The sequence below is a fragment of the Chiloscyllium plagiosum genome, unplaced genomic scaffold (genome assembly GCF_037043375.1).
Source record: "Chiloscyllium plagiosum isolate Xiang-an unplaced genomic scaffold, Cpla_swu_hap1 HiC_scaffold_1, whole genome shotgun sequence".
NCBI lineage: Eukaryota > Metazoa > Chordata > Chondrichthyes > Orectolobiformes > Hemiscylliidae > Chiloscyllium > Chiloscyllium plagiosum.
In genome coordinates, this window is record NW_028270139.1 from 176885540 (window position 1) to 176912991 (window position 27452).

A 27452-nucleotide genomic window follows, 5' to 3' on the forward strand; every position below is an offset into this window, starting at 1 on the left:
TCTGGGGTGCCCAGAGTGACAGTGTGTCCGGGATGCCCAGAGTGACAGTGTGTCTGGGGTGACCAGAGTGACAGTGTGTCCAGGGTGACCAGAGTGACAGTGTGTCCAGGGTGACTAGAGTGACAGTGTGACTGTGGTGCCCAGAGCGACAGTGTGTCTGGGGTGACCAGTGCGACAGTGTGTCCGTGGTGCCAAGAGCGACAGTGTGTCTGGGGTGACCAGAGCGACAGTGTGTCTGGGGTGACCAGTGTGACAGTGTGTCTGGGGTGCCCAGAGCGACAGTGTGTCCGTGGTGCCAAGAGCGACAGTGTGTCTGGGGTGCCCAGAGCGACGGTGTGTCCGGGGTGCCCAGAGTGACAGTGTGTCTGGGGTGCCCAGTGTGACAGTGTGTTGGGGGTGCCCAGTGTGACGGTGTGTCTGGGGTGACCAGTGTGACGGTGTGTCTGGGGTGACCAGAGAGACAGTGTGTCTGGGGTGCCCAGTGCAACAGTGTGTCTGGGGTGACCAGTGTGACAGTGTGTCTGGGGTGCCCAGAGCGACAGTGTGTCTGGGATGCCCAGAGCGACAGTCTGTCCGGGGTGACCAGAGCGACAGTGTGTCTTGGGTGCCCAGAGCGACAGTGTGTCTGGGGTGCCCAGAGCGACAGTGTGTCTAGGGTGCCAAGAGCGACAGTGTGTCTCGAGTGCCCAGAGTGACGGTGTGTCTGGGGTGGCCATAGTGACGGTGTGTCTGGGGTGGCCAGAGAGACAGTGTGTCTGGGGTGACCAGAGTGACAGTGTGTCTGGGGTGCCCAGAGTGACAGTGTGTCTGGGGTGACCAAAGTGACAGTGTGTCTGGGGTGACCAGAGTGACAGTGTGTCTGGGGTGCCCAGAGTGACAGTGTGTCCGGGATGCCCAGAGTGACAGTGTGTCTGGGGTGACCAGAGTGACAGTGTGTCCTGGGTGCCCAGAGTGACAGTGTGTCCAGGGTGACCAGAGTGACAGTGTGACTGTGGTGCCCAGAGTGACAGTGTGACTGTGGTGCCCAGAGCGACACTGTGTCTGGGGTGCCAAGAGCGACAGTGTGTCTGGGGTGACCAGAGCGACAGTGTGTCTGGGGTGACCAGTGCGACAGTGTGTCTGGGGTGACCAGTGCGACAGTGTGTCCGTGGTGCCAAGAGCGACAGTGTGTCTGGGGTGCCCAGAGCGACAGTGTGTCTGGGGTGCCCAGTGCGACAGTGTGTCTGGGGTGCCCAGAGCAACAGTGTGTCTGGGGTGCCCAGAGTGACATTGTGTCTGGGGTGACCAGTGCGACAGTGTGTCTGGGGTGCCCAGAGCGACAGTGTGTCTGGGGTGACCAGTGCGACAGTGTGTCTGGGGTGCCAAGAGCGACAGTGTGTCTGGGGTGCCCAGAGCGACAGTGTGTCTGGGGTGCGCAGAGTGACAGTGTGTCTGGGGTGCCCAGAGTGACAGTGTGTCTGGGGTGACCAGAGTGACATTGTGTTTGGGGTGACCAGAGTGACATTGTGTTTGGGGTGCCCAGAGTGACAGTGTGTCTGGGGTGACCAGTGCGACAGTGTGTCCGTGGTGCCAAGAGCGACAGTGTGTCTGGGGTGCCCAGAGTGACATGTGTCTGGGGTGCCCAGAGTGACATGTGTCTGGGGTGCCAAGAGCGAGTGTGTCCGGGGTGACCAGAGCGACAGTGTGTCCGTGGTGCCAAGAGCGACAGTGTGTCTGGGGTGCCCAGAGTGACAGTGTGTCTGGGGTGCCCAGAGTGACATGTGTCTGGGGTGCCAAGAGCGAGTGTGTCCGGGGTGACCAGAGCGACAGTGTGTCTGGGGTGACCAGTGCGACAGTGTGTCTGGGGTGACAAGATTGACATTGTGTCTGGGGTGACCAGTGCGACAGTGTGTCTGGGGTGACAGTGCGACAGTGTGTCTGGGGTGACCAGTGCGACAGTGTGTCTGGGGTGCCAAGAGCGACAGTGTGTCTGGGGTGCCCAGAGCGACAGTGTGTCTGGGGTGCCCAGAGTAACAGTGTGTCTGGGGTGCCCAGAGCGACAGTGTGTCTGGGGTGCCCAGAGTGACAGTGTGTCTGGGGTGCCCAGAGTGACAGTGTGTCTGGGGTGACCAAAGTGACAGTGTGTCTGGGGTGACCAGAGTAACAGTGTGTCTGGGGTGCCCAGAGTGACAGTGTGTCTGGGGTGCCCAGAGTGACAGTGTGTCCGGGATGCCCAGAGTGACAGTGTGTCTGGGGTGACCAGAGTGACAGTGTGTCCTGGGTGCCCAGAGTGACAGTGTGTCCAGGGTGTCCAGAGTGACAGTGTGTCCAGGGTGACCAGAGTGACAGTGTGTCCAGGGTGACTAGAGTGACAGTGTGACTGTGGTGCCCAGAGCGACAGTGTGTCTGGGGTGACCAGTGCGACAGTGTGTCTGGGGTGACCAGTGTGACAGTGTGTCTGGGGTGCCCAGAGCGACAGTGTGTCCGTGGTGCCCAGTGCGACAGTGTGTCTGGGGTGCCCAGAGCAACAGTGTGTCTGGGGTGCCCAGAGTGACATTGTGTCTGGGGTGACCAGAGAGACAGTGTGTCTGGGGTGCCCAGAGTGACAGTGTGTCTGGGGTGCCCAGAGCGACAGTGTGTCTGGGGTGCCCAGTGCGACAGTGTGTCTGGGGTGCCCAGAGCAACAGTGTGTCTGGGGTGCCCAGAGTGACATTGTGTCTGGGGTGACCAGAGAGACAGTGTGTCTGGGGTGCCCAGAGCGACAGTGTGTCTGGGGTGACCAGAGAGACAGTGTGTCTGGGGTGCCCAGTGCGACAGTGTGTCTGGGGTGCCCAGAGCGACAGTGTGTCTGGGGTGCCCAGAGCGACAGTGTGTCTGGGGTGCCAAGAGCGACAGTGTGTCTGGGGTGCCCAGAGCGACAGTGTGTCTGGGGTGCCCAGAGTGACAGTGTGTCTGGGGTGCCCAGAGCGACAGTGTGTCTGGGGTGCCCAGAGTGACAGTGTGTCTGGGGTGACCAGTGCGACAGTGTGTCCGTGGTGCCAAGAGCGACAGTGTGTCTGGGGTGCCCAGAGTGACATGTGTCTGGGGTGCCCAGAGTGACAGTGTGTCCGTGGTGCCAAGAGAGACAGTGTGTCTGGGGTGACCAGTGCGACAGTGTGTCTGGGGTGACAAGATTGACATTGTGTCTGGGGTGACCAGTGCGACAGTGTGTCCGTGGTGCCAAGAGCGACAGTGTGTCTGGGGTGCCAAGAGCGAGTGTGTCCGGGGTGACCAGAGCGACAGTGTGTCCGTGGTGCCAAGAGAGACAGTGTGTCTGGGGTGACCAGTGCGACAGTGTGTCTGGGGTGACAAGATTGACATTGTGTCTGGGGTGACCAGTGCGACAGTGTGTCTGGGGTGACAGTGCGACAGTGTGTCTGGGGTGACCAGTGCGACAGTGTGTCTGGGGTGCCAAGAGCGACAGTGTGTCTGGGGTGCCAAGAGCGACAGTGTGTCTGGGGTGCCCAGAGCGACAGTGTGTCTGGGGTGCCCAGAGTGACAGTGTGTCTGGGGTGCCCAGAGCGACAGTGTGTCTGGGGTGCCCAGAGTGACAGTGTGTCTGGGGTGTCCAGAGTGACATTGGGTCTGTGGTGCCAAGAGCGACAGTGTGTCTGGGGTGCCCAGAGTGACAGTGTGTCTGGGATGACCAGCATGACAGTGTGTCTGGGGTGCCCAGTGCGACAGTGTGTCTGGGGTGTCCAGTGTGACAATGTGTCTGGGATGACCAGCATGACAGTGTGTCTGGGGTGCCCAGTGTGACGGTGTGTCTGGGGTGCCCAGTGCGACAGTGTGTCTGGGGTGTCCAGTGTGACAATGTGTCTGGGGTGACCACCGTGACAGTGTGTCTGGGGTGCCCAGTGCGACAGTGTGTCTGGGGTGACCACCGTGACAGTGTGTCTGGGGTGACCACCGTGACAGTGTGTCTGGGGTGACCACCGTGACAGTGTGTCTGGGGTGGCCAGTGCGACAGTGTGTCTGGGGTGCCCAGTGTGACAGTGTGTCTGGGGTGACCAGTGTGACAGTGTGTCTGGGGTGCCCAGAGCGACAGTGTGTCTGGGATGACCAGCATGACAGTGTGTCTGGGGTAGCCAGAGCGACAGTGTGTCTGGGGTAGCCAGAGTGACAGTGTGTCTGGGGTGATCAGAGTGACAGTGTGTCTGGGGTGTCCAGTGTGACAGTGTGTTGGGGGTGCCAAGAGCGACAGTGTGTCTGGCGTGACCAGAGTGACGGTGTGTCCGGGGTGCCCAGAGTGACAGTGTGTCTGGGGTGCCCAGTGTGACAGTGTGTTGGGGGTGCCCAGTGTGACGGTGTGTCTGGGGTGACCAGTGTGACGGTGTGTCTGGGGTGACCAGAGAGACAGTGTGTCTGGGGTGCCCAGTGCGACAGTGTGTCTGGGGTGACCAGTGTGACAGTGTGTCTGGGGTGCCCAGAGCGACAGTGTGTCTGGGGTGACCAGAGAGACAGTGTGTCTGGGGTGCCCAGTGCAACAGTGTGTCTGGGGTGCCCAGAGTGACAGTGTGTCTGGGGTGACCAGAGAGACAGTGTGTCTGGGGTGCCCAGTGTGATGGTGTGTCTGGGGTGGCCAGAGAGACAGTGTGTCTGGGGTGACCAGAGTGACAGTGTGTCTGGGGTGCCCAGAGTGACAGTGTGTCTGGGGTGACCAAAGTGACAGTGTGTCTGGGGTGCCCAGAGTGACAGTGTGTCTGGGGTGCCCAGAGTGACAGTGTGTCCGGGGTGCCCAGAGCGACAGTGTGTCCGGGGTGGCCAGAGTGACAGTGTGTCTGGGGTGACCAGAGTGACAGTGTGTCTGGGGTGCCCAGAGTGACAGTGTGTCTGGGGTGACCAGAGTGACAGTGTGTCTGGGGTGCCCAGAGCGACAGTGTGTCTGGGGTGCCCAGAGTGACATTGTGTCTGGGGTGACCAGAGTGACAGTGTGTCCAGGGTGCCCAGAGTGACAGTGTGTCCAGGGTGCCCAGAGTGACAGTGTGTCCAGGGTGACCAGAGTGACAGTGTGTCCGGGGTGCCCAGAGTGACAGTGTGTCTGGGGTGCCCAGTGTGACAGTGTGTCTGGGGTGCCCAGTGTGACAGTGTGACTGTGGTGCCCAGAGCGACAGTGTGTCTGGGGTGACCAGTGCGACAGTGTGTCCGTGGTGCCAAGAGCGACAGTGTGTCTGGGGTGACCAGAGCGACAGTGTGTCTGGGGTGACCAGTGTGACAGTGTGTCTGGGGTGCCCAGAGCGACAGTGTGTCTAGGGTGCCAAGAGCGACAGTGTGTCTCGAGTGCCCAGAGTGACGGTGTGTCTGGGGTGGCCATAGTGACGGTGTGTCTGGGGTGACCAGAGAGACAGTGTGTCTGGGGTGCCCAGTGTGACGGTGTGTCTGGGGTGGCCAGAGAGACAGTGTGTCTGGGGTGACCAGAGTGACAGTGTGTCTGGGGTGCCCAAAGTGACAGTGTGTCTGGGGTGACCAAAGTGACAGTGTGTCTGGGGTGCCCAGAGTGACAGTGTGTCTGGGGTGCCCAGAGTGATAGTGTGTCCGGGGTGCCCAGAGCGACAGTGTGTCTGGGGTGGCCAGAGCGACAGTGTGTCTGGGGTGACCAGAGAGACAGTGTGTCTGGGGTGCCCAGTGCGACAGTGTGTCTGGGGTGACCAGTGTGACAGTGTGTCTGGGGTGCCCAGAGCGACAGTGTGTCTGGGATGCCCAGAGCGACAGTGTGTCTGGGGTGCCCAGAGCGACAGTGTGTCTGGGGTGACCAGTGCGACAGTGTGTCTGGGGTGCCCAGAGCGACAGTGTGTCTAGGGTGCCAAGAGCGACAGTGTGTCTCGAGTGCCCAGAGTGACGGTGTGTCTGGGGTGGCCATAGTGACGGTGTGTCTGGGGTGACCAGAGAGACAGTGTGTCTGGGGTGCCCAGTGTGACGGTGTGTCTGGGGTGGCCAGAGAGACAGTGTGTCTGGGGTGACCAGAGTGACAGTGTGTCTGGGGTGCCCAGAGTGACAGTGTGTCTGGGGTGACCAAAGTGACAGTGTGTCTGGGGTGCCCAGAGTGACAGTGTGTCTGGGGTGACCAGAGAGACAGTGTGTCTGGGGTGCCCAGTGTGACGGTGTGTCTGGGGTGGCCAGAGAGACAGTGTGTCTGGGGTGACCAGAGTGACAGTGTGTCTGGGGTGCCCAGAGTGACAGTGTGTCTGGGGTGACCAAAGTGACAGTGTGTCTGGGGTGCCCAGAGTGACAGTGTGTCTGGGGTGGCCAGAGAGACAGTGTGTCTGGGGTGACCAGAGAGACAGTGTGTCTGGGGTGCCCAGTGTGACGGTGTGTCTGGGGTGGCCAGAGAGACAGTGTGTCTGGGGTGACCAGAGTGACAGTGTGTCTGGGGTGCCCAGAGTGACAGTGTGTCTGGGGTGCCCAGAGTGACAGTGTGTCTGGGGTGCCCAGAGTGACAGTGTGTCTGGGGTGCCCAGAGTGACAGTGTGTCCGGGGTGCCCAGAGCGACAGTGTGTCCGGGGTGGCCAGAGTGACAGTGTGTCTGGGGTGACCAGAGTGACAGTGTGTCTGGGGTGCCCAGAGTGACAGTGTGTCTGGGGTGACCAGAGTGACAGTGTGTCTAGGGTGCCAAGAGCGACAGTGTGTCTCGAGTGCCCAGAGTGACGGTGTGTCTGGGGTGGCCATAGTGACGGTGTGTCTGGGGTGACCAGAGAGACAGTGTGTCTGGGGTGCCCAGTGTGACGGTGTGTCTGGGGTGGCCAGAGAGACAGTGTGTCTGGGGTGACCAGAGTGACAGTGTGTCTGGGGTGCCCAGAGTGACAGTGTGTCTGGGGTGACCAAAGTGACAGTGTGTCTGGGGTGCCCAGAGTGACAGTGTGTCTGGGGTGACCAGAGAGACAGTGTGTCTGGGGTGCCCAGTGTGACGGTGTGTCTGGGGTGGCCAGAGAGACAGTGTGTCTGGGGTGACCAGAGTGACAGTGTGTCTGGGGTGCCCAGAGTGACAGTGTGTCTGGGGTGACCAAAGTGACAGTGTGTCTGGGGTGCCCAGAGTGACAGTGTGTCTGGGGTGGCCAGAGAGACAGTGTGTCTGGGGTGACCAGAGAGACAGTGTGTCTGGGGTGCCCAGTGTGACGGTGTGTCTGGGGTGGCCAGAGAGACAGTGTGTCTGGGGTGACCAGAGTGACAGTGTGTCTGGGGTGCCCAGAGTGACAGTGTGTCTGGGGTGCCCAGAGTGACAGTGTGTCTGGGGTGCCCAGAGTGACAGTGTGTCTGGGGTGCCCAGAGTGACAGTGTGTCCGGGGTGCCCAGAGCGACAGTGTGTCCGGGGTGGCCAGAGTGACAGTGTGTCTGGGGTGACCAGAGTGACAGTGTGTCTGGGGTGCCCAGAGTGACAGTGTGTCTGGGGTGACCAGAGTGACAGTGTGTCTGGGGTGCCCAGAGCGACAGTGTGTCTGGGGTGCCCAGAGTGACATTGTGTCTGGGGTGACCAGAGTGACAGTGTGTCCAGGGTGCCCAGAGTGACAGTGTGTCCAGGGTGCCCAGAGTGACAGTGTGTCCAGGGTGACCAGAGTGACAGTGTGTCCGGGGTGACCAGAGTGACAGTGTGTCCGGGGTGCCCAGAGTGACAGTGTGTCTGGGGTGCCCAGTGTGACAGTGTGACTGTGGTGCCCAGAGCGACAGTGTGTCTGGGGTGACCAGTGCGACAGTGTGTCCGTGGTGCCAAGAGCGACAGTGTGTCTGGGGTGACCAGAGCGACAGTGTGTCTGGGGTGACCAGTGTGACAGTGTGTCTGGGGTGCCCAGAGCGACAGTGTGTCTGGGGTGACCAGTGTGACAGTGTGTCTGGGGTGCCAAGAGCGACAGTGTGTCTGGGGTGCCCAGAGCGACAGTGTGTCTGGGGTGCCCAGAGCGACAGTGTGTCTGGGGTGCCCAGAGTGACATTGTGTCTGGGGTGACCAGTGCGACAGTGTGTCTGGGGTGCCCAGAGCGACAGTGTGTCTGGGGTGACCAGTGCGACAGTGTGTCTGGGGTGCCCAGAGTGGCAGTGTGTCTGGGGTGCCCAGAGTGACAGTGTGTCTGGGGTGCCCAGAGTGACAGTGTGTCTGGGGTGACCAGAGTGACAGTGTGTCTGGGGTGACCAGTGTGACAGTGTGTCTGGGGTGCCCAGTGCGACAGTGTGTCTGGGGTGACCAGTGCGACAGTGTGTCTGGGGTGCCCAGAGAGACAGTGTGTCTGGGGTGACCAGTGCGACACTGTGTCCGTGGTGCCAAGAGCGACAGTGTGTCTGGGGTGCCCAGAGTGACAGTGTGTCTGGGGTGACCAGAGTGACATTGTGTTTGGGGTGACCAGAGTGACATTGTGTTTGGGGTGCCCAGAGTGACAGTGTGTCTGGGGTGACCAGTGCGATAGAGTGTCCGTGGTGCCAAGAGCGACAGTGTGTCTGGGGTGCCAAGAGCGACAGTGTGTCTGGGGTGCCAAGAGCGAGTGTGTCCGGGGTGACCAGAGCGACAGTGTGTCCGTGGTGCCCAGAGTGACAGTGTGTCTGGGGTGCCCAGAGTGACATGTGTCTGGGGTGACAAGATTGACATTGTGTCTGGGGTGCCAAGAGCGAGTGTGTCCGGGGTGACCAGAGCGACAGTGTGTCCGTGGTGCCAAGAGTGACAGTGTGTCTGGGGTGACCAGTGCGACAGTGTGTCTGGGGTGCCAAGAGTGACAGTGTGTCTGGGGTGCCCAGAGTGACAGTGTGTCTGGGGTGACCAGAGCGACAGTGTGTCTGGGGTGCCCAGAGCGACAGTGTGTCTGGGGTGCCCAGTGCGACAGTGTGTCTGGGGTGACCACCGTGACAGTGTGTCTGGGGTGACCAGAGAGACAGTGTGTCTGGGGTGCCCAGAGAGACAGTGTGTCTGGGGTGCCCAGTGTGACAGTGTGTCTGGGGTGACCAGAGAGACAGTGTGTCTGGGGTGCCCAGAGAGACAGTGTGTCTGGGGTGATCAGAGTGCCAGTGTGTCTGGGGTGCCCAGAGTGACAGTGTGTCTGGGGTGCCCAGAGTGACAGTGTGTCTGGGGTGCCCAGAGAGACAGTGTGTCTGGGGTGACCACCGTGACAGTGTGTCTGGGGTGACCAGAGAGACAGTGTGTCTGGGGTGCCCAGAGAGACAGTGTGTCTGGGGTGCCCAGTGTGACAGTGTGTCTGGGGTGCCCAGGGTGACAGTGTGTCTGGGGTGACCAGTGCGACAGTGTGTCTGGGGTGACCAGTGCGACAGTGTGTCCAGGGTGACAAGATTGACATTGTGTCTGGGGTGACCAGTGCGACAGTGTGTCTGGGGTGCCCAGAGCGAGAGTGTGTCCGTGGTGCCAAGAGAGACAGTGTGTCTGGGGTGCCCAGTGTGACAGTGTGTCTGGGGTGACCAGTGCGACAGTGTGTCCAGGGTGACAAGATTGACATTGTGTCTGGGGTGACCAGTGCGACAGTGTGTCTGGGGTGACAAGATTGACATTGTGTCTGGGGTGACCAGTGCGACATTGTGTCTGGGGTGACCAGTGCGACAGTGTGTCTGGGGTGCCCAGAGCGAGAGTGTGTCCGTGGTGCCAAGAGAGACAGTGTGTCTGGGGTGCCCAGAGCGACAGTGTGTCCGTGGTGCCAAGAGCGACAGTGTGTCTGGGGTAGCCAGAGTGACAGTGTGTCTGGGGTGATCAGAGTGACAGTGTGTCTGGGGTGCCCAGAGTGACAGTGTGTCTGGGGTGTCCAGTGCGACAGTGTGTCTGGGATGACCAGCATGACAGTGTGTCTGGGGTAGCCAGAGCGACAGTTTTTCTGGGGTGACCAGAGCGACAGTGTGTCCGTGGTGCCAAGAGCGACAGTGTGTCTGGGGTGCCCAGAGTGACAGTGTGTCTGGGGTGACCAGTGCGACAGCGTGTCTGGGGTGACCAGTGCGACAGCGTGTCCGGGGTGCCAAGAGCGACAGTGTGTCTGGGGTGACCAGTGCGACAGTGTGTCTGGGAGGACCAGCATGACAGTGTGTCTGGGGTGACCAGGGCGACAGTGTGTCTGGGGTGACCAGTGCGACTGTGTGTCTGGGCTGACCAGCGTGACATTGTGTCTGGGGTGACCACCGTGACAGTGTGTCTGGGGTGACCAGCGTGACAGTGTGTCTGGGGTGCCCAGAGAGACAGTGTGTCTGGGGTGACCAGATAGACAGTGTGTCTGGGGTGACCAGAGAGACAGTGTGTCTGGGGTGCCCAATGTGACAGTGTGTCTGGGGTGACCAGATAGACAGTGTGTCTGGGGTGACCAGTGTGACAGTGTGTCTGGGGTGACCAGTGTGACAGTGTGTCCGTGGTGCCAAGAGCGACAGTGTGTCTGGGGTGCCCAGAGCGACAGTGTGTCTGGGGTGACCAGTGTGACAGTGTGTCTGGGGTGACCAGTGTGACAGTGTGTCCGTGGTGCCAAGAGCGACAGTGTGTCTGGGGTGCCCAGAGTGACAGTGTGTCTGGGGTGACCAGTGCGACAGTGTGTCCGTGGTGCCAAGAGCGACAGTGTGTCTGGGGTGCCCAGAGCGACAGTGTGTCTGGGGTGACCAGTGTGACAGTGTGTCTGGGGTGCCCAGAGTGACAGTGTGTCTGGGGTGACCAGTGCGACAGTGTGTCCGTGGTGCCGAGAGCGACAGTGTGTCTGGGGTGCCCAGAGTGACAGTGTGTCTGGGGTGACCAGTGCGACAGTGTGTCTGGGGTGACCAGTGCGACAGTGTGTCTGGGGTGCCAAGAGCGACAGTGTGTCTGGGGTGCCCAGAGCGACAGTGTGTCTGGGGTGGCCAGAGAGACAGTGTGTCTGGGGTGACCAGAGAGACAGTGTGTCTGGGGTGCCCAGAGTGACAGTGTGTCCGGGGTGGCCAGAGCGACAGTGTGTCTGGGGTGGCCAGAGTGACAGTGTGTCTGGGGTGATCAGAGTGACAGTGTGTCTGGGGTGGCCAGAGTGACAGTGTGTCTGGGGTGATCAGAGAGACAGTGTGTCTGGGGTGACCAGAGTGACAGTGTGTCTGGTGTAGCCAGAGTGACAGTGTGTCTGGAGTGCCCAGAGTGACAGTGTGTCTGGGGTGCCCAGAGCGGCAGTGTGTCTGGGGTGACCAGTGCGACAGTGTGTCTGGGGTGCCCAGAGTGACAGTGTGTCTGGGGTGACCAGTGTGACAGTTTGTCTGGGGTGACCAGTGTGACAGTGTGTCTGGGGTGACCAGTGTGACAGTGTATCTGGGGTGACCAGTGCGACAGTGTGTCTGGGGTTCCCAGAGCGACAGTGTGTCTGGGGTGACCAGTGCGACAGTGTGTCTGGGGTTCCCAGAGTGACAGTTTGTCTGGGGTGACCAGTGCGACAGTGTGTCTGGGGTGGCCAGAGAGACAGTGTGTCTGGGGTGACCAGAGAGACAGTGTGTCTGGGGTGCCCAGAGCGACAGTGTGTCTGGGGTTATCAGAGTGACAGTTTGTCTGGGGTGCCAAGAGCGACAGTGTGTCTGGGGTGCCCAGAGCGACAGTGTGTCTGGGGTGCCCAGTGCGACAGTGTGTCTGGGGTGACCAGTGCGACAGTGTGTCTGGGGTGGCCAGAGAGACAGTGTGTCTGGGGTGACCAGAGAGACAGTGTGTCTGGGGTGCCCAGAGTGACAGTGTGTCCGGGGTGGCCAGAGCGACAGTGTGTCTGGGGTGATCAGAGAGACAGTGTGTCTGGGGTGACCAGTGTGACAGTGTGTCTGGGATGCCCAGAGTGACAGTGTGTCTGGGGTGATCAGAGAGACAGTGTGTCTGGGGTGACCAGTGTGACAGTGTATCTGGGGTGACCAGTGCGACAGTGTGTCCGTGGTGCCAAGAGCGACAGTGTGTCCGGGGTGGCCAGAGCGACAGTGTGTCTGGGGTGATCAGAGAGACAGTGTGTCTGGGGTGACCAGAGAGACAGTGTGTCTGGGGTGCCCAATGTGACAGTGTGTCTGGGGTGACCAGTGTGACAGTGTGTCTGGGGTGCCCAGTGCGACAGTGTGTCTGGGGTGCCCAGTGCGACAGTGTGTCTGGGGTGCCCAGTGTGACAGTGTATCTGGGGTGCCTAGAGTGACAGTGTGTTTGGGTTGACCAGTGCGACAGTGTGTCTGGGGTGCCCAGAGCGACAGTGTGTCTGGGGTAGCCAGAGTGACAGTGTGTCTGGGGTTATCAGAGTGACAGTGTGTCTGGGGTAGCCAGAGTGACAGTGTGTCTGGGGTGATCAGAGTGACAGTGTGTCTGGGGTGCCCATAGTGACAGTGTGTCTGGGGTGACCAGTGCGACAGTGTGTCTGGGGTGCCAATAGCGACAGTGTGTCTGCGGTGCCCAGAGTGACAGTGTGTCTGGGGTGACCAGTGTGACAGTGTGTCTGGGGTGCCCAGAGCGACAGTGTGTCTGGGGTGACCAGTGCGACAGTGTGTCTGGGGTGCCAAGAGCGACAGTGTGTCTGGGGTGACCAGTGCGACAGTGTGTCTGGGGTGACCAGAGCGACAGTGTGTCTGGGGTGCCCAGAGTGACAGTGTGTCTGGGGTGACCAGTGCGACAGTGTGTCTGGGGTGCCAAGAGCGACAGTGTGTCTGGGGTGACCAGTGCGACAGTGTGTCTGGGGTGACCAGTGTGACAGTGTGTCTGGGGTGACCAGTGTGACAGTGTGTCTGGGATGACCAGTGTGACAGTGTGTCTGGGGTGCCCAGTGCGACAGTGTGTCTGGGGTGACCAGTGCGACAGTGTGTCTGGGGTGGCCAGAGAGACAGTGTGTCTGGGGTGACCAGAGAGACAGTGTGTCTGGGGTGCCAAGAGTGACAGTGTGTCCGGGGTGGCCAGAGCGACAGTGTGTCTGGGGTGGCCAGAGTGACAGTGTGTCTGGGGTGATCAGAGTGACAGTGTGTCTGGGGTGGCCAGTGCGACAGTGTGTCTGGGGTGATCAGAGTGACAGTGTGTCTGGGGTAGCCAGAGTGACAGTGTGTCTGGGGTGATCAGAGTGACAGTGTGTCTGGGGTAGCCAGAGCGACAGTGTGTCTGGGGTGTCCAGAGTGACAGTGTGTCTGGTGTAGCCAGAGTGACAGTGTGTCTGGAGTGCCCAGAGTGACAGTGTGTCCGGGTTGCCCAGAGCGGCAGTGTGTCTGGGGTGATCAGAGTGACAGTGTGTCTGGGGTGACCAGTGTGACAGTTTATCTGGGGTGACCAGTGCGGCAGTGTGTCCGTGGTGCCAAGAGCGACAGTGTGTCTGGGGTGACCAGAGCGACAGTGTGTCTGGGGTGACCAGTGTGACAGTGTGTCTGGGGTGCCCAGAGTGACAGTGTGTCTGGGGTGACCAGTGCGACAGTGTGTCTGTGGTGCCGAGAGCGACAGTGTGTCTGGGGTGCCCAGAGTGACAGTGTGTCTGGGGTGACCAGTGCGACAGTGTGTCTGGGGTGCCAAAAGCGACAGTGTGTCTGGGGTGCCCAGAGCGACAGTGTGTCTGGGGTGCCCAGTGCGACAGTGTGTCTGGGGTGACCAGTGCAACAGTGTGTCTGGGGTGGCCAGAGAGACAGTGTGTCTGGGGTGACCAGAGAGACAGTGTGCCTGGGGTGCCCAGAGTGACAGTGTGTCTGGGGTGATCAGAGAGACAGTGTGTCTGGGGTGACCAGAGAGACAGTGTGTCTGGGGTGCCCAATGTGACAGTGTGCCTGGGGTGCCCAGAGAGACAGTGTGCCTGGGGTGCCCAGAGTGACGGTGTGTCTGGGGTGATCAGAGAGACAGTGTGTCTGGGGTGACCAGAGTGACAGTGTGTCTGGGGTGCCCAGAGTGACAGTGTGTCTGGGGTGCCCAATGTGACAGTGTGTCTGGGGTGACCGGTGTGACAGTTTGTCTGGGGTGCCCAGAGTGACAGTGTGTCTGGGGTTATCAGAGTGACAGTGTGTCTGGGGTGCCCAGAGTGACAGTGTGTCTGGGGTGACCAGTGCGACAGTGTGTCTGGGGTGCCCAGAGCGACAGTGTGTCTGGGGTGACCAGTGTGACAGTGTGTCTGGGGTGCCCAGAGTGACAGTGTGTCTGGGGTGACCAGTGCGACAGTGTGTCTGGGGTGACCAGTGCGACAGTGTGTCCGTGGTGCCAAGAGCGACAGTGTGTCTGGGGTGCCCAGAGTGACAGTGTGTCTGGAGTGCCCAGAGTGACAGTGTGTCTGGAGTGCCCAGAGTGACAGTGTGTCTGGGGTGCCCAGAGTGACAGTGTGTCTGGGGTGCCCAGAGTGACAGAGTGTCCGGGGTGCGCAGAGTGACAGTGTGTCTGGGGTGACCAGAGTGACAGTGTGTCTGGGGTGACCAGTGCGACAGCGTGTCTGGGGTGCCAAGAGCGACAGTGTGTCTGGGGTGCCCAGAGTGACAGTGTGTCTGTGGTGCCCAGAGTGACAGTGTGTCTGTGGTGCCCAGAGTGACAGTGTGTCTGTGGTGCCCAGAGTGACAGTGTGTCTGGGGTGTCCAGTGCGACAGTGTGTCTGTGGTGCCCAGAGTGACAGTGTGTCTGGGGTGCCCAGAGCGAATGTGTGTCTGGGGTGCCCAGAGCGAATGTGTGTCTGGGGTGCCCAGAGTGACAGTGTGTCTGGGGTGCCCAGAGTGACAGTGTGTCTGGGGTGCCCAGAGTGACAGTGTGTCTGTGGTGCCCAGAGTGACAGTGTGTCTGGGGTGTCCAGTGCGACAGTGTGTCTGGGGTGCACAGAGCGACAGTGTGTCTGGGGTGCCCAATGTGACAGTGTGTCTGGGGTGACCAGTGTGACAGTTTGTCTGGGGTGACCAGTGTGACAGTGTGTCCGGGTGCCCAATGTGACAGTGTGTCTGGGGTGACCAGTGTGACAGTTTGTCTGGGGTGACCAGTGTGACAGTGTGTCCGGGGTAACCAGTGTGACAGTGTATCTGGGGTGACCAGTGCGACAGTGTGTCCGTGGTGCCCAGAGCGACAGTGTGTTTGGGGTGCCCAGAGCGACATGTGTCTGGGGTGACCAGTGCGACAGTGTGTCTGGGGTGCCCAGAGTGACAGTGTGTCTGGGGTGACCAGTGCGACAGTGTGTCTGGGGTGACCAGTGCGACAGTGTGTCTGGGGTTCCCAGAGCGACAGTGTGTCTGGGGTAGCCAGAGCGACAGTGTGTCTGGGGTAGCCAGAGTGACAGTGTGTCTGGGGTTATCAGAGTGACAGTGTGTCTGGGGTGCCCAGAGCGACAGTGTGTCTGGGGTGGCCAGAGCGACAGTGTGTCTGGGGTGCCCAGTGCGACAGTGTGTCTGGGGTGACCAGTGCGACAGTGTGTCTGGGGTGGCCAGAGAGACAGTGTGTCTGGGGTGACCAGAGAGACAGTGTGTCTGGGGTGACCAGAGAGACAGTGTGTCTGGGGTGACCAGAGAGACAGTGTGTCTGGGGTGCCCAGAGTGACAGTGTGTCCGGGGTGGCCAGAGCGACAGTGTGTCTGGGGTGGCCAGAGTGACAGTGTGTCTGGGGTGATCAGAGTGACAGTGTGTCTGGGGTGGCCAGTGCGACAGTGTGTCTGGGGTGATCAGAGCGACAGTGTGTCTGGGGTAGCCAGAGTGACAGTGTGTCTGGAGTGCCCAGAGTGACAGTGTGTCCGGGGTGCCCAGAGCGGCAGTGTGTCTGGGGTGATCAGAGTTACAGTGTGTCTGGGGTAGCCAGAGTGACAGTGTGTCTGGGGTAGCCAGAGTGACAGTGTGTCTGGGGTGCCCAGAGTGACAGTGTGTCTGGGGTGATCAGAGTGACAGTGTGTCTGGGGTGACCAGAGAGACAGTGTGTCTGGGGTGCCCAATGTGACAGTGTGTCTGGGGTGACCAGTGCGACAGTGTGTCTGGGGTGGCCAGTGTGACAGTGTATCTGGGGTGACCAGTGCGACAGTGTGTCTGGGGTGACCAGTGCGACAGTGTGTCTGGGGTGGCCAGTGTGACAGTGTATCTGGGGTGACCAGTGCGACAGTGTGTCTGGGGTGACCAGTGTGACAGTTTGTCTGGGGTGACCAGTGTGACAGTGTGTCTGGGGTGACCAGTGCGACAGTGTGTCTGGGGTGGCCAGTGTGACAGTGTATCTGGGGTGACCAGTGCGACAGTGTGTCCGTGGTGCCCAGAGCGACAGTGTGTCTGGGGTGCCCAGAGCGACAGTGTATCTGGGGTGCCCAGAGTGACAGTGTGTCTGGGGTGACCAGTGTGACAGTGTGTCTGGGGTGCCCAGAGTGACAGTGTGTCTGGGGTGACCAGTGTGACAGTGTGTCTGGGGTGACCAGTGCGACAGTGTGTCTGGGGTGACCAGTGCGACAGTGTGTCCGTGGTGCCAAGAGAGACAGTGTGTCTGGGGTGCCAAGAGCGACAGTGTGTCTAGGGTGACCAGTGCGACAGTGTGTCCGTGGTGCCCAGAGCGACAGTGTGTCTGGGGTGCCCAGAGTGACAGTGTGTCTGGGGTGCCCAGAGTGACAGTGTGTCTGGAGTGCCCAGAGTGACAGAGTGTCCGGGGTGCGCAGAGTGACAGTGTGTCTGGGGTGACCAGAGTGACAGTGTGTCTGGGGTGACCAGAGCGACAGTGTGTCTGGGGTGACCAGTGCGACAGTGTGTCTGGGGTGACCAGTGCGACAGCGTGTCTGTGGTGACCAGTGCGACAGCGTGTCTGTGGTGACCAGTGCGACAGCGTGTCTGTGGTGACCAGTGCGACAGCGTGTCTGGGGTGCCAAGAGCGACAGTGTGTCTGTGGTGCCCAGAGTGACAGTGTGTCTGGGGTGTCCAGTGCGACAGTGTGTCTGTGGTGCCAAGAGCGACAGTGTGTCTGGGGTGCCCAGAGTGACAGTGTGTCTGGGGTGCCCAGAGTGACAGTGTGTCTGGGGTGACCAGTGCGACGGTGTGTCTGGGGTGCCAAGAGGGACAGTGTGTCTGGGGTGCCCAGAGCGACAGTGTGTCTGGGGTGACCAGTGTGACAGTGTGTCTGGGGTGACCAGTGCGACAGTGTGTCCGTGGTGCCAAGAGCGACAGTGTGTCTGGGGTGCCCAGAGTGACAGTGTGTCTGGGGTGCCCAGAGTGACAGTGTGTCTGGGGTGCCCAGAGCGACAGTGTGTCTGGGGTGACCAGTGCGACAGTGTGTCTGTGGTGCCAAGAACGACAGTGTCTCTGGGGTGACCAGAAAGACAGTGTGTCTGGGGTGCCCAGAGCGACAGTGTGTCTGGGGTGGCCAGAAAGACAGTGTGTCTGGGGTGCCCAGAGCGACAGTGTGTCTGGGGTGCCCAGAGCGACAGTGTGTCTGGGGTGCCCAGAGTGACAGTGTGTCTGGGGTGCCCAGAGTGACGGTGTGTCTGGGGTGACCAGTGTGACGGTGTGTCTGGGGTGACCAGTGTGACAGTGTGTCTGGGGTGACCAGAGTGACAGGGTGTCTGGGGTGACCAGAGTGACAGTGTGTCTGGGGTGCCCAGAGTGACAGTGTGTCTGGAGTGCCCAGAGTGACAGTGTGTCTGGGGTGCCCAGAGTGACAGTGTGTCTGGGGTGCCCAGAGCGACAGTGTATCTGGGGTGCCCAGAGTGACAGTGTGTCTGGGGTGACCAGTGTGACAGTGTGCCTGGGGTGCCCAGAGTGACAGTGTGTCTGGGGTGACCAGTGTGACAGTGTGTCTGGGGTGACCAGTGCGACAGTGTGTCTGGGGTGACCAGTACGACAGTGTGTCCGTGGTGCCAAGAGAGACAGTGTGTCTGGGGTGACCAGTGTGACAGTGTGTCTGGGGTGACCAGTGTGACAGTGTGTCTGGGGTGCCCAGAGTGACAGTGTGTCTGGGGTGACCAGTGTGACAGTGTGTCTGGGGTGACCAGTGCGACAGTGTGTCTGGGGTGACCAGTGCGACAGTGTGTCCGTGGTGCCAAGAGAGACAGTGTGTCTGGCGTGCCCAGTGTGACAGTGTGTCTGGGGTGACCAGTGCGACAGTGTGTCCGTGGTGCCAAGAGCGACAGTGTGTCTGGGGTGCCCAGAGTGACAGTGTGTCTGGAGTGCCCAGAGTGACAGTGTGTCTGGGGTGCCCAGAGTGACAGTGTGTCTGGGGTGCCCAGAGTGACAGAGTGTCTAGGGTGACCAGTGCGACAGCGTGTCTGTGGTGACCAGTGCGACAGCGTGTCTGTGGTGACCAGTGTGACAGTGTGTCTGTGGTGCCCAGAGTGACAGTGTGTCTGGAGTGCCCAGAGTGACAGTGTGTCTGGGGTGCGCAGAGTGACAGTGTGTCTGGGGTGACCAGAGTGACAGTGTGTCTGGGGTGCCAAGAGCGACAGTGTGTCTGGGGTGCCCAGAGTGACAGTGTGTCTGGGGTGCCCAGAGCGACAGTGTGTCTGGGGTGACCAGTGCGACAGTGTGTCTGTGGTGCCAAGAACGACAGTGTCTCTGGGGTGACCAGAAAGACAGTGTGTCTGGGGTGCCCAGAGCGACAGTGTGTCTGGGGTGGCCCGAAAGACAGTGTGTCTGGGGTGCCCAGAGCGACAGTGTGTCTGGGGTGCCCAGAGCGACAGTGTGTCTGGGGTGCCCAGAGTGACAGTGTGTCTGGGGTGCCCAGAGTGACAGTGTGTCTGGGGTGCCCAGAGCGACAGTGTGTCTGGGGTGCCCAGAGCGACAGTGTGTCTGGGGTGCCCAGAGCGACAGTGTGTCTGGGGTGCCCAGAGTGACAGTGTGTCTGGGGTGCCCAGAGTGACGGTGTGTCTGGGTGACCAGTGTGACGGTGTGTCTGGGGTGACCAGTGTGACAGTGTGTCTGGGGTGACCAGTGTGACAGTGTGTCTGGGGTGACCAGAGTGACAGGGTGTCTGGGGTGACCAGAGTGACAGTGTGTCTGGGGTGCCCAGAGTGACAGTGTGTCTGGAGTGCCCAGAGTGACAGTGTGTCTGGGGTGACCAGAGTGACAGTGTGTCTGGGGTGACCAGTGTGACGGTGTGTCTGGGGTGCCCAGAGTGACGGTGTGTCTGGGGTGACCAGTGTGACGGTGTGTCTGGGTGACCAGTGTGACGGTGTGTCTGGGGTGACCAGTGTGACAGTGTGTCTGGGGTGACCAGAGTGACAGGGTGTCTGGGGTGACCAGAGTGACAGTGTGTCTGGGTCGCCCAGAGAGACAGTGTGTCTGGGGTGACCAGTGTGACAGTGTGTCTGGGGTGCCCAGAGTGACAGTGTGTCTGGGGTGACCAGAGTGACAGTGTGTCTGGGGTGACCAGAGTGACAGGGTGTCTGGGGTGACCAGAGTGACAGTGTGTCTGGGGTGCCCAGAGAGACAGTGTGTCTGGGGTGACCAGAGTGACAGTGTGTCTGGGGTGGCCAGAGTGACAGGGTGTCTGGGGTGCCCAGAGTGACAGTGTGTCTGGGGTGCCCAGAGAGACAGTGTGTCTGGGGTAAAAACAATGACTGCTGATGCTGGAAACCAGATTCTGGATCAGTGGTGCTGGAAGAGCACAGCAGTTCAGGCAGCATCCAAGGAGCTTCGAAATCGACGTTTCGGGCAAAAGCCCTTCATCAGGAATAAAGGCAGAGAGCCTGAAGCTGGAGAGATAAGCTAGGGGAGGGTGGGGGTGGGGAGAGAGTACAATGGGTGAGTGGGGGAGGGGATGAAGGTGATAGGTCAGGGAGGAGAGGGTGGAGTGGTTAGTTGGAAAAGGAGCTGGGCAGGTCGGACAAGTCAGGACATGTCACAGAGACAGTGTTGAGCTGGAGGTTAAAAACGAGGATGAGGTGGAGGAAGGGGAAATGAGGAAGCTGTTGAAGTCCACATTGATGCCCTGGGGTTGAAGTGTTCCGAGGCGGAAGATGAGGTGTTCTTCCTCCAGGCGTCTGGTGGTGAGGGAGCGGCGGTGAAGGAGGCCCAGGACCTAAGCAAATGTGGCTGTAGTAGCGGGTTTGTTTCAGGACATGGTTGAAGAGCTTCAGGGCAGAGGAAATGACCTGGGAGTTGCAGTGAGAGAGAGACTGTTGTGTCTGGGGTGCCCAGAGCGACAGTGTGTCTGGGGTGCCCAGAGCGACAGTGTGTCTGGGGTGACCAGTGCGACAGTGTGTCTGGGGTGCCCAGAGCGACAGTATGTCTGGGGTGCCCAGAGTGACAGTGTGTCCGTGGTGCCCAGAGCGACAGTGTGTCTGGGGTGCCCAGAGCGACAGTGTGTCTGGGGTGACCAGTGCGACAGTGTGTCCGTGGTGCCCAGAGCGACAGTGTGTCTGGGGTGCCCAGAGTGACAGTGTGTCTGGGGTGCCCAGAGCGACAGTATGTCTGGGGTGCCCAGAGTGACAGTGTGTCTGGGGTGCCCAGTGCGACGGTGTGTCTGGGGTGCCCAGAGTGACAGTGTGTCTGGGGTGCCCAGAGAGACAGTATGTCTGGGGTGCCCAGAGTGACAGTGTGTCTGGGGTGCCCAGTGCGACGGTGTGTCTGGGGTGCCCAGAGCGACAGTGTGTCTGGGGTGACCAGTGCGACAGTGTGTCTGGGGTGCCCAGTGCGACAGTGTGTCTGGGGTACCCAGAGTGACAGTGTGTCTGGGGTGCCCAGCGTGACAGTGTGTCTGGGGTGAGCAGTGTAACGTTGTGTCTGGAGTGACCAGGGTGAGGGTCTGTCTGTGTTGCCCAGAGTGAGGGTCTGTCTGCAGTGCCCAGAGTGAGGGTCTGTCTGCAGTGCCCAGAGTGAGGGTCTGTCTGCAGTGCCCAGAGTGAGGGTCTGTCTGCAGTGCCCAGAGTGAGGGTCTGTCTGCAGTGCCCAGAGTGAGGGTCTGTCTGTGTTGCCCAGTAGCTACTGCAAAGGAACACGTGGAGAAGTTGGAGCAGATCTACTTGTGTTTTTCCGAGGACAGCTTTGAGCTAATAAAGGAAAGATGTGTGTTCCAGGTAAAACACCTCTGGTACAGGGTTGACAAGGATGGGTTAAAGAAGCAATAAAAAGAGGCTTTGACACCACAAACACAGCAGAGTCAACGTTTTCCCGAAGTCTCCAAATTTACTAACATTGGTGTCAACTCTCTCAGGATCCCAGAACAAGACAGGGTCAAAACTGGGAAAAGGATCCCCAAACAGGAAGGAAACATTTTGATCACCTTCAGCAGGATCCCTGCCTGGTAGTGATTGTTGTGACCGAGAGTCCCTTAAGGATGAGCCACTGTAGTGAATCTTCATTGGACTTCCACCCAGTTATTATACTGCCCTCATCCGTACCTAAAAAACAACAGGAATGGGGCCATAGACAAAACAACGGAGGAAGGTCCATTGGCAAAGGGCTTCGGGCTTGGAGAGGTGGAATGTTTCTTTAATTCACTCCTCGGATGTTGGTGTCTCTGGCTGAGTTGCTTGCTAGGCCATTTCAGAGGGCAGCGAGAAGTTAACCACATTGTTGTGTAGGCCAGAACTTGTAAGGATGCCAGATTTCCTTCCCTTAAGGTGGGCTTTTCCCAACTATCAGTAATGGTTTCATGGTCATCATTAAACTCTTAATTGCAGCTTTGTGTTTTAATTGAATTCAGAGTCCACCATCTGCCATGGCGGGATTTGAACCCAGGTCCCCAGGACATGAGCCGAGTTTTTTGGCTCAATAGATCTAGTGATAATAACACTTAGCCGTCACCTCCCCTCGTGATAACCTGCACAAGGCCCATGGGGATTCACTAAGGAATCTCCCAGGGAGCTCGATTGTGAGTACCCTTGGTAACAGGTAATGGCCTACCAAGCTGGAACTTACGACCTGAGCTTTTTTTGATAAAGCAGATCCAGGGATGGGACAACAGAATTGTCTTTCCAGGATTTCCATGAGTAGTGGCTTTATTTTCATTTTCAACAATAAATGATGTTCCTTTTCAAATTGCAACTAAATCCTGTTCCTAAGAATCTTCACCAATAATTTCAGCTGGGCTTTCCACATTATTACAGCTATCTTCAAACCTCGATAGGTACAGCTCCATCAACACTCAAGGAACCCAGCATCATCCTGGACAAAGCTACCCGCGTGGTTGGCACCACATCCACAAGCACCCATTCCTTCCACCACCGACGCTCAGTAGCAGCAGTGTGTACTCTGTATAAGATACACTGCAGAAATTCACCAAAGATCTCCAGACAACACCTTCCAAACCCATGACCAATTCCTTCTGGTAGGACAAGGGTAACAGATGTAGGGGATACAAGAATCTCAGGGAGTCCCTCTCCCACTCCAACTCCCAGGTAATTTCCTCTGCCCTGCAGCTCTTCAATCATGCCCTGAAACAGACTCGCTACTGCAGCCACATTTGCTTCCTACCTGCCTATCTTCCTTTCCATCTATCCACTCCACCCTCCTCCCTGACCTATCACTTCATCCCCACCCCCATTCACCTATTGTACTCTATGCTACTCTCTCCCCACCCCCACCCCCTCTCACTTATCTCTCCACCCTTCAGGCTCTCTGCCTGTATTCCTGATGAAGGGCTTTTGCCCGAAACATTGATTTTCCTGCTCCTCGGATGCTGCCTGAACTGCTGTGCTTTTCCAGCACCACTCTAATCTAGACTCTGATCACCACCATCTGCAAGTTCCCCTCCAAGCCACTGGTACAGAGCCATGCTGACTATCCCTAATGAGTCCAATCTTTTCAAACTGCAACTAAATCCTGTTCCTAAGAATCTTCACCAGTAAATTCCCTGCCACAGATGTAGGGCTCACTGGCCTAGAATATTCTGGATTATCCCAGATGTCCTTCTTGAACAAAGGAACAACTTTGGCTATTCTCCAGTATGGTGGGCATCCCCACCCACCCCCCCCCCCCCCCCCCAACCGGTGCACTGCAGCCAAAGAGGATACAGAGATCTCTGTCAAGGCCCCAGCAATCTCCTCCCCTGTCTCGCTCAGTTTCAAGACACCCAGCACCACCACCACCTTCAAACTGATTTGCCCTAAAATACCAACATATACCCCTCTCTAATCGTAGCATCATTCCTGTCCTGCTCCTTTGTGAATTCCAATGAAAAGTATTTGTTAAGGACCTCACCTCTTCCTCTGGCTCCAAACATAAATTCCTTCCTCTCACCTGGACCTACCTTTCCCTAGTTACCCTCTTGCTCCCTTTATATGTGTAAAAGCCTTGGGATTCTTCTTAATCCTGAAGGCCAGGGACATTTTATAACCCTTCTAGCCCTCCTCCTTCCACGTTTAAGTTATTTTCTGCTTTCTTCATATTCCTTAAGGACCTCATCGGATTTCAGTTTCCTGACCCTTACAAATGCGTCCTTTTCCTTTCTGATGAAACTTTCAGCATCATTTGAAGAATGAGCCAGGATCTCACAGAAACCGATAAAATTCAAAAAGGACTCATCAGATTAGATGCAGTAAGGATGCTTCCAATAATAGGGGAGTTCAAAATGGGGGGGTCATAGTTCAACGAAAAGGGATGAACCTTTCGGACTGAGATGAGGAGAAATATCTTCACTAAAGGGTGATGAACCTGTGGAATTTATTGCCACAGGAAGCATTTGAGGTCCCAGCATTGTGGAGATATAGCTCTGGTGGTTGAAAGAATCAAGGGATATGAGGGAAGAATAGGATGAGAGTATCAGCCATGACCATACCGATTGGTAGAGCAGGCTGGAGGGGTCGAATGGCCTATTCCTGCTGCTACCATCTATGTTTCAATGATGCGTAGTCTCTGACTTCTCTTGTGGCTGTTTTATTTGTAGGGATGGTCCAGTTCAATGTCTGGTCAATGGGAATGCCCAGGACTTGGATGATGGGAGATTCAGTGATGAATGTGTTGGGAGAAGGTTCGATTCTCTGTTGTTGGGATTGTGAGGCTGGGATCTGTGGACTGAATCATCACCACCCTGACCCAGCAGCACAGCAGGGAAGGATTACAGCGTGGTGCACAGTCAGGAGGAGGGGGGTTCCACAAAATCCTCACCTTTCACTTTGATCGTCCTGTAATCTCACAATATCAGGTCAATCATGGACAAGGAACCCCCTCACCCAACTGAGAACTCAATCAGCAACCACGTTTACAGTTGTCAAACCACACAGTATTCAGGGAGTATTGGATATCATTGTAACCACCCTGTCTGTGCTGACTGCAAGTAAGAGCAACTCTAAAACTACCCTTCAAACCACGAAGCAAGAGGTCTGAGGAGCAGTCATACTGGACCCTAATGTTCACTCAGTTTCTCTCTCCATGATGCTGCTAGACCTGCTGAGTTTCTTTAGCAATTTCTGTTTTTGTTTCAGACTTTTACAATCTGCAGAATTTTATTTTTACATCCATCTATCTTCTGAGATGGGAAAAATGTTAGAATCTATTTGAAGAGGTAATGACAGTATATTTCAAAAACTGTCAAACATCAGGCAATCACCATGGTTTAGTGAAAGAGACATGAGGTTTTACTAATTTGCTTGAGCTGTTTGATGACATCGAACACGATATGGAGAAAGGGGAAACAGTAGATGTGGGAATGAATATTCCCAAAAGACATTCCATTAGCTTTCTCTTCATCCCTGCAATGTGGTGTCACTGGCCGGGCCAGTTCTGACAAATGTCCCTGCCAGTATATTGGTCCTATTATGTTTCCTGTCCCAAACTGTCCTGTGAGTAGCCCCAGTACACACACTGCAGCTTACCACCACCTTCTTCAGGGTAAAGATAAAGAATTAGAAGATTTCTCCTGCCAACATAAGGTTGAGGCATTGTATCTCTCATCATTCAGTGTCAATGACTAGGCCTCAGGCCTAGAACTCTGCCTTGATCCCAATTCCAGACCGATATCGAGGTGAGTGATAGAAAGTGCAGGCTGGTCTGGGGCCTTTGTCAAGGTTAACCATTAATCCAACCCATGGGACACAGTCAATGATTCTTAATTTGAGATCTGTCTATTTTGTTAATGGTGATTTCTCTTTTACAGAAGATCCTCCTTTGCAGGTGGCATTGCTGGTTTGGCATTGGCTAATGGTATATGCACTGTAGACAACTCTGGAGGAATAAACCTGGTGAGCACTCCTCACACTACTGTGGTTAAACAAGATCAATCAAAATCTCAAACTCCTGAGAATTCCCACACTGATCACAATTAACCAGACTATATGACAATATGGTGTCCAGATATTCCAGCACTGAGAAAACACCAAGGTAATCATGCGGAGTCAGTGTGGTTTTGTGAAAAAGAAATCATGTTTAACTAATTTGATGGCATTCTTTGAAGAAGTAACTTAGAATTATAAAATCATACAGTACAGAAGTGGCCCTTCAACCCTTCAAGCATGTACTTTCCCACACCAGACCCATAACCTTGGACGCGATGACACTCCGAGTGCTCCTCCAAATACGTTTTAAAGACGGAGGCCTCCCACCTCAACTAACCATTCTCTGGGAATATTATTTGCCAAATCCCCTCTAACCCTGCCTTTCACTTTAAGATTATGCCCCTATTGTTGACAATCAATAAAGTAAAGAGAGGCAAGAAACAGCGGAGCGGCCATTTTCAGAAGGGCTGCTTTGTGGTTGTAGTGTTGCCGGAGATGGAAGTCATGATGTGGAGGTGCCGGTGTTGGACTGGGGTGGACAAAGTTAAAAATCACACAACACTGAGTTATAGTCCAACAGGCTTATTTGGAAGCACTAGCTTTCGGAGCGCTGCTCCCTCATCAGGTAACTCGTGGGGCAGGATCATAAGACAGGTGTTGGGGAATGGTGGGTTTCAGTGAGGGAGGTGATCAGCAACGAGGTCAGTGTGTCTCAGTGTAAAGGAGCAGAGGAGGCACTCAGGGCTCCTCCTTCCAGCTGTGGGAGATCAGTCAGCAGTCTGGGGTCTGTAGGAGGTGGGACCAGTGACAACTCCTCACAGACCGTGTGGTTCACCTGGAGCAGCAGTTAGTCATACTGAGTGTGAGTGTGTGCCTGTGTCAATGTGTGTGTGTGTCAGTGTGTGTGTGTGGCTGTGTCAGTGTGTCACTGTGTCAGTGTGTGTGTGTGTGTGGCTGTGTCAGTGAGTGTGTGCCTGTGTCAATGTGTGTGTGTGTGGCTGTGTCAGTGTGTGTGTGTGCCTGTGTCAGTGTGTGCCTGTGTCAGTGTGTGTGTGTGTGGCTGTGTCAGTGTGTGTGTGGCTGTGTCAGTGTGTGTGTGCGCCTGTGTCAGTGTGTGTGTGTGTGGCTGTGTCAGTGTGTGTGTGGCCGTATCAGTGTGTGTGTGTGGCTGTCAGTGTGTGTGTGTGGCTGTGTCAGTGTGTGTGGGTGCGCCTGTGTCACTGTGTCAGTGTGTGTGTATGTGGCTGTGTCAGTGTGTGTGTGTGCCTGTGTCAGTGTGTGCCTGTGTCAGTGTGTGTGTGTGTGTGGCTGTGTCTGTGTGTGTGTGGCTGTGTCAGTGTGTGTGTGTGTGGCTGTGTCAGTGTGTGTGTGGCTGTGTCAGTGTGTGTGTGTGTGGCTGTGTCAGTGTGTGTGTGGCTGTGTCAGTCTGTGTGTGTGTGTGGCTGTGTCAGTGTGTGCCTGTGTCAGTGTGTGTGTGTGGCTGTGTCAGTCTGTGTGTGTGTGTGGCTGTGTCAGTGTGTGCCTGTGTCAGTGTGTGTGTGTGGCTGTGTCAGTGTGTGTGTGGCCGTGTCAGTGTGTGTGTGTGTGGCTGTGTCAGTGTGTGTGTGTGCGCCTGTGTCAGTGTGTCACTGTGTCAGTGTGTGTGTGTGGCTGTGTCAGTGTGAGTGTGTGTGTGTGGCTGTGTCAGTGTGTGTGTGGCTGTGTCAGTGTGTGTGTGTGTGGCTGTGTCAGTGTGTGTGTGTGTGTGCCTGTGTCAGTGTGTGTGTGTGCCTGTGTCAGTGTGTGTGTGTGGCTGTGTCAGTATGTGTGTGGCTGTGTCAGTGTGTGTGTGTGTGGCTGTGTCAGTGAGTGTGTGTGGCTGTGTCAGTGTGTGTGTGGCTGTGTCAGTGTGTGTGTGGCTGTGTCAGTGTGTGTGTGTGTGCCTGTGTCAGTGTGTGTGTGTGGCTGTGTCAGTGTGTGGCTGTGTCTGTGTGTCACTGTGTCAGTGTGTGTGTGTGTGGCTGTGTCAGTGAGTGTGTGTGCGCGCCTGTGTCAGTGTGTGTGTGGCTGTGTCAGTGTGTGTGTGGCTGTGTCAGTGTGTGTGTGTGTGCCTGTGTCAGTGTGTGTGTGTGGCTGTGTCAGTGTGTGGCTGTGTCTGTGTGTCACTGTGTCAGTGTGTGTGTGTGTGGCTGTGTCAGTGTGTCAGTGTGTGTGTGGCTGTGTCAGTGTGTCACTGTGTCAGTGTGTGTGTGTGGCTGTGTCAGTGTGTGTGTGTGTGGCTGTGTCAGTGTGTCACTGTGTCAGTGTGTGTGTGTGGCTGTGTCAGTGTGTGTGTGTGTGGCTGTGTCAGTGTGTCACTGTGTTAGTGTGTGTGTGTGTGGCTGTGTCAGTGTGTCACTGTGTCAGTGTGAGTGTGTGCCTGTGTCAGTGTGTCACTGTGTCAGTGTGTGTGTGTGTGTGTGTGTGGCTGTGTCAGTGTGTCTG

General features: G+C 57.3%; 1 protein-coding gene across 4 annotated transcripts in view; it reads left to right on the forward strand.

The window, feature by feature from the left end:
* Nucleotides 1-27452, forward strand: part of LOC122550377 (disintegrin and metalloproteinase domain-containing protein 12-like) — a 483861-nt gene that overhangs the window by 269746 nt on the left and 186663 nt on the right. For all 4 annotated transcript variants that reach the window (XM_087992303.1, XM_087992306.1, XM_087992307.1 and 1 more), the window contains exon 10: nucleotides 24872-24956. In XM_087992303.1, coding sequence (XP_087848429.1) covers nucleotides 24872-24956 — 85 coding nt within the window. The remainder of the gene's footprint in view (nucleotides 1-24871; nucleotides 24957-27452) is intronic.